At 37.7% G+C, this 11438-nt stretch overlaps 1 protein-coding gene across 1 annotated transcript in view; it reads left to right on the plus strand.

Annotated features, from left to right (window-relative positions):
- TRPM7 (transient receptor potential cation channel subfamily M member 7) overlaps positions 1 to 2840 on the plus strand; it is a 137838-nt gene extending 134998 nt beyond the window's left edge. The window contains exons 39-40 of the mRNA XM_043982235.1: positions 480 to 586; positions 1348 to 2840. Coding sequence (XP_043838170.1) covers positions 480 to 586; positions 1348 to 1472 — 232 coding nt within the window. The 3' untranslated portion in view covers positions 1473 to 2840. The remainder of the gene's footprint in view (positions 1 to 479; positions 587 to 1347) is intronic.
- The last annotated feature ends 8598 nt before the right edge of the window (positions 2841 to 11438 follow it).

Below are 11438 nucleotides of genomic sequence, written 5' to 3' on the forward strand. Positions count from 1 at the left end.
GCTTTTTTTAATGTATTTACAGCTCAGTAAATATTAAAGCTTTTATCAGTTGAGGAAGCAGGAAAGTTTAACTAAGACAACTTGGGACAACTCAGAGTCCTTAATGGAACTTCAAGTTTAGTGGTGGGACGTGATGCACATACATAATTCTGACCAAAAAAAACCCCCAAAAAACACAAGTATATTAGAAAAGTTGACAATAAATGTGTGCATGGCTGAGGAAGGATCAGGGAAGCACTCATGGAAAAGGAGTCCTATAAGTTGGGCTTGTTAAAGATGAACATAAATTCGGGAGATGAAGGATGAGGAACAACATCAGCAAAGGCCCAGATGTGGGATCATTAAAAGGAAGAGCACAGGGTGTGGAAATGAGTGATAACATGGGGTTTGGGAGGTAGGAGGAGAGATGATGCAGAGCCTGGAATTAGGAATTGCTTCTTAATAATTCTTTACTTATACTTTGTATAAATATTTCAAAGGTCATCTGATATGGTTTTTGGGCCAGCAAACTTAGGAGAAGATGCAATAAAGAACTTCCGAGCAAAGCATCACTGCAATTCCTGCTGTAGGAAACTTAAGCTTCCAGGTAAAGTTTTTCTTTTCATATCACGTATGTTACCTGTTAGACCAGCTTTGGACTTATCCCAAGTTTTATGGCCAAAATAATTCTCTCTGTCCACACCTTCCTGAGGAGAGTCATAACATTTGCTTTATGTACCTGTTTTCACTGAAAGTTAAAGCATTAAGAAATGAGATTCATGGGGCAGCTAGGTGGCACAGTGGATAGAGCACCGGCCCTGGAGTCAGGAGTACCTGAGTTCAAATCCGGCCTCAGACACTTAACACTTACTAGCTGTGTGACCCTGGGCAAGTCGCTTAACCCCAATTGCCTCACTTAAAAAAGAAAGAAAGAAATGAGATTCATGGGGCAGCTAGGTAGCGCAGTGGATAAAGCACTGGCCCTGGATTTAGGAGGACCTGAGTTCAAATCTGGCCTCAGACCTTTAACACTTACTAGCTGTGTGACCCTGGGCAAGTCACTTAACCCCAATTGCCTCACTTAATAAAAAAAAGAAAGAAAGAAATGAGATTTATGGGGCAGCTAGGTGGCGCAGTAGATAAAGCACTGGCCCTGAATTCAGGAGGACCTGAGTTCAAAGCCGGCCTCAGACACTTGACGCGCACTAGTTGTGTGACCTTGGGCAAGTCACTTAACCCTCATTGCCCCATTAAAAAAAAAACAAACCTATGCACTTAGATATATTGCAAAAAAATTAAATTGAATAATTGTCCATTTGTAAAATACTGATCCTCTTTGTACTTCTCTTTTTGTTTGGGGCATTGTAGATCTGAAGAGGAATGACTACACACCTGATAAAAATCTATTTCCTCAGGATGATTCTCCAGATTTGAATATTGAGCCTGGAAGTTCCACCAAAGAATCAGCTAATTCTATTCGTCTAATGCTATAATCATTCATTTTACCTACACCTCACAAATATGTTACTAAGGTGTCACTGTTCCTTAAAGAGGAAGCTGTGTGGTGGTACAGAAGGGCAGATGCAGGGAGAATCTGGTGACACTTGACATGTTCTCAAGGCCTAATTAAAGTAAGGGAGTTGGTAATTGTCTACAGGACACAGCTGGCAGTACATTTTAAAGGTAAAGAAGAATTAGTATTTATAACTTTTAAAGGGCTCTTTTTAGCAGAAGATTTAATTTGACTTTGTTCTGGTGAAGGGGGTTATTCCCTCTTTCTCATATGGTGCAATATCCCGTTAACCAAAGTCATGTTTTGTTGTTAAAGCAGCATGTGTTTGGCAGCTGGTTTCCTGCCAATCAGTTTGAGAGATGAAGTGATCACACCCAGCCTCCTGATAAGTTAAAAGCAAAGATCAGCCTCCTAGTGTTTCATTGATGTCTAGATAATGATGTCATTAGTTCTCAACTAGATATTTATTAGTCATTGGAATAGGGAAGAGTCCTAAAAATGTTAGATTCAAAGGATTTGAGGAGATTGAGTGGAAGATCAGAATGAGCCTTTTTCTAATTGAGACTGTTTCCTGAATCAGGGTTAGGCTCCATGTTTAAAGATAGAGCCAATTTTTGTCAATAGAGCCCTAATTGTGCAAAATTGTTTTCTATATTGTTTTATCAAGTCACTGTTCCATGGTAACAAGTAAAGCCATGATAGACTGGTATGATACACCTGTTATAGAAGGGAAAAAGTACTTGTGGGTCAAAAGTTGCCTTGTAAGAAAAACTAAAAGTGCTTTTTGTCTGTAGTAATTTCAGAAGTGACATACTTTCCAAAGATCTCATAGACCAGTAAATCAAATTAGAATGTACACATGAACTTCTCGTTGTAATTAAAATTGTGTAGGAACACCTTGAACTGCTTTTGTTTTTTGGTACTTATTTAAGAATGAATTGAGTTGGATTATCATTATGTAATGTCGGGAGATTGCAATGCAACTTTATACCAAGAAAATGTAATGTAACTGCCCCAAATATTGTTGAATATTCAACAAGAAAAACATGTTTTTTGACTGAAGTTTCATGCTTCAATTGTATTTTTTTAGTTTTTTTTGTTTCTTAGGTACTAATTGTAATTTTAACCAAGGGGCAATATAGTGCTCCATTCGTATTCGTAGTGTATCTTATAGATACAGAAGCAAGGCAAGAACACAATAGCTGTTTAAATGGTGTTTTATGTTGATTTGGGGGGGGAAATGGGGAGAAGAAAGAAATGAAAAGTGTATTACTTAAAGACATACTGTATACATTTTGTATCATTAAATCTTTAAAAGAATCTAAATAAATTTATTCTTGTTTACAGATGTTAAGTGTGTTGAATTATTCTGGAGGGAAGCAACCTTTTTTAAGTTTTTATATAGTGGATGTGAAATATGAATTATTTCCATAGCATGTCTTACTTTTTTTAAAAAACCTAGGACCTATTTTTTTCTTAAACCTCAGGCACAGTGTGATTTCCTATTTGCTTTTTCCAACTACATTTGTCATTTATTCACAATGTTCCATTTAACTATAATTCCCTTTTCTAAAATTTAATAAGTTTGTAATTTGGGTGAGGTAGGGGTTGTCCTAGGGCAGGTAAGAGAAGACTCTTCAGGCTCCACCCAGAAAACTAGTGTGTAATTTTGTGTTGGTCACTATGAAATACTAGCACTTACTGATCACTGTTCACAAATAGGCTCAAGGTTTTACCTTTTTTTGCTTATGAGCTCGAAGATTTCTTCTAAGAAACTTAACTGTGTGAACAATTGAAGTCTTACTTGCCATTTTTACTATCTGACCTAATTTTATGTCTTCTGCAAATTTTGTTTAACATTTCTCATCTCAGTTTCATCTTTCTGCTCATTCCTCAGTCCCCAATTTGTATGTTAAATTTGTTTCAGCTGTCTCCTAAACAAGATGCAATGTACTCATCCATCTGCCTAATCTTGAGTTTATACCCATGAAGCACTCTTTAGCCTTAGATTGGCTGTAGGAGGAGGCCGGGTCAAGTAACAGAGGATGGATACGAAAGCATAGAAGGAAATGTTTTATAAAAGTAGTGTAATTAGTTTTGAGGCTCACAAGGTTGGGTGGGGTTTGAGGGTTTTAAAAAGAAACATTAAGAAGAATGAAAATCAAAGAAGTGTGGTAAAATATGAAAGTTTTTAACAGTCGGTTAGGATAACTGAAAGACGCCAGTTTTTCAAGGACCACCCTTTTGGGGAGGAGATGAACAGTCTGCCTGCTGCGCATGTCAGACTGCCTGCCGGGTACAGTCCGCCTGCTGCGCATGTCAGACTGCCTGCCAGGTACAGTGCGCCTGCTGCGCATGTCAGACTGCCTGCGGGGTTTTTTGGGACTTCCGGGGTGGAGAGAGGAGAGGAGCTTTTTTTGCCTGCTTGGCGGGACTCCTGACGGCGCGGCACAGATTCTCTCTCCAAAGGTGGCCTTGTCGGTTTGGTGAGTTGTTATAAGGAATATAGACTAAGCTTAGACTTAAGACGATTTGTATTGTGTTTCTACTTTCCTATCCTTCTAACCAACATCACCTTGTGACTATCATAACTATAAATAAAAAGGTCTATCTAGAAAACCAAAAGCTGCTTCCATTTACTAGTTTGGGAGATAAATTAAGGGAAAGGTTAAGTAGGGGAGATTTATGATCTAATATCCAATTTTAAATCTCACAGTTGCAATACGTTCTATGCATGGGGTGGGAAGCTAGATAAAGAGAAGGCTCAATTTTTCCTTCTGTTTTCTTTATAAAAGAGTGTTTGGACTGCAAAGGACAACAAAAATGAATAAGAAGGTGGAGGTACCAGAGATAAGTAGAATGTTTTTAAAGAAATGGTGAGTGAACATCTCCAAAAGGAAATGGTTGTCAGAGGCAGTATACCTTATATATTGAATTAGAAGGGACCTCAAGAGTGGCATAACATAGGACCAGAAAAGTTAAGTTCTACTTAATATACTGCTAGCAACTAGTCAGTAGGTTCCTTGGGCTAAATTTTCTTCACTTTTTGGAAAACTGGGACATTTGCCCTCTTCCTGTGATACTTTTTCTGTTTTCCACAATCTTTCAAAGATTGCCAACAGTGGCTGAGCAAATACATCAGTACCCTCAGATGTAGCTTAAAGGACCTTGTTGATTTTAATTCATCAAGGATTGCTAGGTACTTTATTACTCTTTCTCCCTACAATGACCTGAGAAAATTCCAAAGGACTTATGAAAAATGCTATACAACTCCAGAGAAAAAACTGATGAACTCTGAGTGCAAATTGGAGTATAGCTTTCTCACTTAAAAAAATTTTTTTCTTACCTTTTCTATTTGTGTGATATGGCTAATATGGAAATGTTTTTTGTATGGGTAGGGGAGGGGCAGGAGGGAGAGAATTTGGAATATGAATCTTTTTAAAGAAATTTAAATAAATAATAGATTTTAAAAATTTAAACAGGGGGCATCTAGGTGGCACAGTGGATAGAGCACCAGCCCTGGAGTCAGGAGTACCTGAGTTCAAATCCAGTCTCAGACATTTAGCACTTACTAGCTGTGTGACCCTGGGCAAGTCACTTAACCCCAATTGCCTCAAAAATTTTTTAAACAAATACTTGTTGACTTATGGGTAGAAAGATATGGGCTAAGCAAATAGGTAGATTTAGAATTAGTCAAATAGCCAGGCCCAAAGCAGTACTAGAATGTCCCAAATACTTAGGATGATGAACATATCTATCAATGATTCATAACATGCATATTAATTCTGTTGATGACAAAGCAGGGAGAGATAGCTAACAAATGATAGTAGTTATGATTAAAAAATATCTTGATAGAGGGAATTAATGGAAAAAAATGCAAAGGAAGGTACCCTAGCTGTACCAGATCTAAAACTATATTATAAAGCAGCAATCATCAAAACTATTTAGTACTGGCTAAGAAGTAGAGAGGTGGATCAGTGGAAATAGGTCAGGCACACAAAACACAGCAGTAAATAAATATAGCAATCTCTTGTTTGATAAACCCAAAGGCTAGCCTCCAGGATAAGAACTCACTATTTGACAAAAACTGCTGGGAAAACTGAAAAATAGTATGGCAGAAACTAGGCATAGACAACAATTTACACCATATGCCAAAAGTAAAGTCAAAATGGGTACATGATCTAGACATACAGAGTGATACCAGGGAGCAGCTAGGTGGCACAGTGGATAAAGCACCAGCCCTGGATTCAGGATGACCTGAATTCAAAGCTGGCCTCAGACACTTGACACTTACTAGCTGTGTGACCCTGGGCAAGTCACTTAACCCTCATTGCCCCACCAAAAGGAAAAAAAAAAGAGTGATACCATAGGCAAATTAGAAAAGGAAGGAATAATTTACTTGTCAGATCTATGGAGAGGGGAAGAATTTATGACCAGTGATGAGCTAGAGAACATTATGAAATGCAGAATGGATCGTTTTGACTACATTAAATTAAAAAGGGTTTGCACAAACCCAATGCAAACAAGATTAGAAGGAAAACAGAAAGATAGGAAACAATTGTTACAGCAAGTGTTTCTGATAAAGGCCTCATATCTAAAATATATAGAGAACCAAATCCAATATATAAGAATACAAGTCATTCTCCAATTAAGAAATAGTCAAAGATTATGAACAGGCAGTTTTCAGGTGAAGAAATTAAAGCTAACAGCTTTGTGAAAAAAAATGTTCTCAATCATTACTGATAAGAGAAATGCAAATTAAAACTACTCTTAGGTACCACCTCACACCTATCCAATTGGCTAATATGACAAAAAAGGAAAATGATAAATGTTGGAGAAGATGTGAAGAAATTGGAACACTAATGCACTGTGGGTGGAGCTGTGAACTGATCCAACCATTCTGGAGAGGAATTTGGAACCATGCCCAAAAGGCTATAAAACTATGTATACCCTTTTACCCAGCAATACTACTAACTAGGCCTATATCCCAAAGGGATTATAAAAAAGAGAAAAGGCCCCATATGTACAGAAATATTTATAGCTGCTCTTTTTGTGGTGATAAAGAATTAGAAATTGAGGGGCTGCCCATCAATTGGGAAATGGCTGAACAAGTTGTGATATATGAATGTAATGAAATATTGTGCTGTAAGAAATGATAAGCAGGTGGACTTCAGAAAAATCTGATAAGACTTACATGAATATGATGCTGAGTGAAATGAGCAGAACCAAGAGAACATTGTATACAGTATCAACAACATTGTGTGATGATCAACTGTGATAGACTTAACCCTTCTCAGCAATGCAATGATCCAAGACAATGCCAAAAGACTAATGGTGAAAAATACTCTCTATATTCAGAAGAAAAAAAAAAAAAAACTATGGAGTCTGAATGCAGATTGAAGCATACTACTTTTACTTTTTGTTGTTGTTTATTCTTTCTTGCATTATTTTTCTTTTGTTCTGATTCTTCTCACACAAGACTAATGTGGAAATATGCTTAATGTGATTGTAATGTATAACCTATATCAGTTTGCTTGCTGGCTTGCTGGAGGAGTAGAGGAAGGGAAGGTGGGAGAAAAATTTGGAGCACAAAAAAAATCCTTGCATGTAATTGCGAAAAAAATATTTTTTTTTAAAGATGGAAGAGAGAAGCCAGGAAGTTGCCTGAGCTCTCCAGAATTTCCCTCAAAAACAACATTAAATCAAGGCTCTAAACTGATTCTGGAATTAAGAACCTGCAAAAAGATAGAGACACAATCTTCCAACTTGAGATAATTTAGAAGACTTCAAGAAAGATCTGTTCTCACTTGGGCAAAAGGAGAGTGCAGCACTGCTCAGTGCAGCATGGAGGGTGTCTGGGCAAATCAGTAGGAGGCTCCAGGCCACAGCACAGATGAACAGCTGAGGCCCCTTGGTCCCAGATCAGCAGGTCAGTTGTGAGACCCACTACTACCCACAGGACAGGCTCTACGAGGCCAAGCCACCCCAGCACAGGGAGAAAGCTCATAGTAGTGAGGAATCTACAGAGCAGAAAGCTAGTGACCAAGCCCCTATCCCCCAGCACAAGAAGTTTGCCCCAGGAGCAGACCTCAACTTTATAAGTCAAAAAATTGACTACAACAGGAGTAAGAAACAGAAAGGGACCCTTATCATTGAGAGCTTCTATATTGACAGGGAAGACCAAAACACAAACTCAAATGAGGACAATACTGTCAAAAAGCCTACATGTGAAGCCTCGGAGGGGAAGATGAATTGGTCTCAAGATGAAAAAAGCCTTTCTGGAAGAGCTCAAAAAGGATTTTTTATTCTCTTTTTTTTTTTTTGCAGGCAATGGGGGTTAAGTGACTTGCCCAGGGTCACACAGCTAGTAAGTGTCAAGTGTCTGAGGCCAGATTTGAACTCAGGTACTCCTGAATCCAGGGCCGGTGCTTTATCCACTGCGCCACCTAGCCGCCCCAAAAAGGATTTTTTAAATCAAATAAGCGGGGAAGAAGAAAAAAATGGGAAAAGAAATGAGAGAAATGAGAATTATACAGGGAAAAAAGAGTCAATAGCTTGGAAAAGGAAGCACAAAAACTGACTGAAGAAAACAATTCCTTAAAAAATACAATTGGCCAAAAAGGGGTGGGGGGTGACCAAATGGAAAAGGAGGTACACAAGCTTACTGAAGAATATAATGCCTTAAAAATTAGAATTGGGCAGATGGAAGCTAACGACTCCATGAAACACCAAGAATCCATCAAAGAGAATTAAAAGAACGAAAAAATAGAAAATATGAAATACCTCATTGGAAAGACAACTAACCTGGAAAATAGATGTAAGAGAGATAATTTAAGAATTGTTGGGCTACCTGAAATCCATGAGCAAAAAAAGCCTAGACACCATATTCCAGGTGTGGGGACCAATTTTTAATTGGGGAGAGTTAGCTAAGCAACTCGCCACAATATTGGGGCAAGGAAGGAGACTGGCAGCCTCCTTCAAAACAATAGGACTTATTTTAACAAGAACAAACTTAAAAAAAGAAAATACAAACAGGATCAGTAGGATCAAGGAAAAGGAAATAAAATGAGGAAAGGGAAATTATACAACCTGAAAAATACCACTGCCCAGGAATCAGCTGAGAATACACAGCAGAGCTCCTGTCGCCTTCCAGCTTCCAGCTAGAATGGCGACTTCTCCCCGTTCCCAAAATCCCCACACAGCCCCCAACCAATTGTCTAGCCACTTTGACAGTCACATGACTGCCCTCACTAGGCTTCCAATCATTATAATTTTGCCAGGCCCATGTAGGCGTCAGCAAGTGGTGATGACGTTAGGTGCCAGCGCCATGGCAATGGCTACAACCAGTGGGTCGAGCCCCGTGCGGTTTGCGGAGCCCCAGGCCAGTGCACACTGAGGCATAAAAACCTCAAATAACAATTAATTCTTTACACAGGAAATTATCAAGGAGAAATGCCCTGATATTGTAGAATCAAAGGATAGGATAGTCATTGAAAGAATCCACTGATTGCCTGAAAGAGACCCCAAAAGGAAAATTCCAAGGAATATTGTAGCCAAATTCCAGAATTCTCAAGTAAAAGAGAAAATACTACAAACACTCAGAAAGAAACCATTTAAATATCATGGAGCCACAATCAATATTACACAGGACCTGGCAGCTTCAACATTAAAGGCATGGAATGTGATATTCTGGAAGGCAAAAGAGCTTGGATTGCAACAAAAGAATCAACTACCTAGAAAAATTGAGTGTTGTCCTTCAGGGGAAAAGATGGATATTCAATGAAATAGGGGACTTTCAAGGTTTCCTGAAGAACAGAACTGAACAGAAAATTTCATCTTCAAATACAAGACTCAAGAGAAGTACAGGGGGGCAGCTAGATGGTGCAGTGGTTAAAGCACCAGCCCTGGATTCAGGAGGACCTGAGTTCTAATCCAGTCTCAGACACTTGACACTTACTAGCTGTGTGACCCTGGGCAAGTCACTTAACCCCAGTTGCCTCACTAAAAAAAAAAAAAATGATCATGTATTAGGGACAAAAACCTCATAGTCAGGGCAGCTAGGTGGCACAGTAGATAAAGCACTGGCCCTGGATTCAGGAGGACCTGAGTTCTAATCCAGGCTCAGACACTTGACCCTTACTAGCTGTGTGACCCTGGGCAAGTCACTTAATCCTCACTGCCCTGTAAAAATAAATAAATATATATTTTTTAAACCTCATAGTCAAATGTAGAAAGGCAGAAATAGCGGATGCATCCTTCTCAGATCATGATGCGATAAAAATTACATGTAATAAAGAGCCATGGAAAGGTAGACTGAAAATTAATTGAAAACTAAACAATCTCATCTTAAAGAATGAGTGGATCAAACAACAAATCATCGAAACAATAACTTCATCCAAGAGAATGATAACAATGAGACAACATACCAAAACCTATGGGATGCAGCCAAACAGTGCTTAGGGGAAATTTTATATCTCTAAATGCTTACATCAATAAAAAAGAGACAGAGGAGATCAATGAATTGGGCATGCAACTTTAAAAGCTAGAAAAAGAAGAAATTTAAAAATCCCCAATTAAATACTAAATTAGAAATTCTGAAAATTAAAGGAGAAATTAATAAAATTGAAAGCAAGAAAACTATAGACTTAATAAAACTAAGAGCTGATTTTATGAAAAAAAATCAATAAAATAGATAAACCTTTGGTTAATTTGATTTTAAAAAAGAAAGAAGAAAACCAAATTACCTGTATCAAAAATAAAAGGGGTGAATTCAGGGGCGGCTAGGTGGCACAGTAGATAAAGCACTGGCCCTGGATTCAGGAGTACCTGAGTTCAAATCCGGCCTCAGACACTTGACACTTACTAGCTGTGTGACCCTGGGCAAGTCACTTAACTCCCATTGCCCCGCAAAAAAAAGGGGGGGGGGGTGAATTCACCACCAATGAAGTGGAAATTAAAGCAATAATTAGCAGCAAATAGTTATTTGCTCAACTTTATGCCAATCAATTTAACAATCTAAATGAAATGGATGAATATTTACAAAAATATAAATTGCCCAGGTTAACAGAAGAGTAAACAAAAGATTTGAATAGCCCCATTTTAGAAAAGGAAATTGAACGAGCCATCAATGAACTCCCTAAGAAAAAATCTCCAGGGCCAGATCCATTTTACTGAACATTTAAAGAACAATTAATTACAATACTATATAAATTATTTGGTAAAATAGCTGAAGAGGGAGTTCTACCAAATTCCTTTTATTACACAAATATTGTATTTATACCTAAACCAGGCAAAGTCAAAACAGAGAAAGAAAATTATAGACCATTTTCTCTAATGAATATCAATGCAAAAATTTTAGACAAAATATTAGCAAGGAGATTACAGCAAGTGATCACCAGGATAATACACTATGACCAGGTGGGATTTATACCAGGAATGCAGGGCTGGTTCAACATTAGGAAAACTATCAACATAATCAACCACATCAATAACAAAACTAACCAAAATCATATGATCATCTCAATAGATGCAGAGAAAGCTTTTGAAAAAATACAGCACTTATTCCCATTAAAAACACTAAAGAACATAGGAATGGAGCTTTCCTTAAAATGATAAGCAATATCCACCTAAAACCATCAGGAAACATTATATGTAATGGGGATAAGTTAGAGGCATTCCTAGTAAGATCAGGGGTGAAACAAGGATGTCCATTATCATCTCTATTATTTAATATTATACTAGAAATGTTAGCTTTAGCAATAAGAGAAGAAAAGGGAATTAAAGGAATTAGAATAGATAAGGAGGAAACAAAAGTATCACTCTTTGCAGATGATATGATGGTATACTTAGAGAATCCTAGAGGATGAACTAAAAAACTACTTTAAACAATTAACAACTTTAGCAAAGTTGCAGGATATAAAATAAATCTACATAAATCATAGCATTT

The sequence above is a fragment of the Dromiciops gliroides genome, chromosome 2 (assembly GCF_019393635.1).
Source record: "Dromiciops gliroides isolate mDroGli1 chromosome 2, mDroGli1.pri, whole genome shotgun sequence".
NCBI lineage: Eukaryota > Metazoa > Chordata > Mammalia > Microbiotheria > Microbiotheriidae > Dromiciops > Dromiciops gliroides.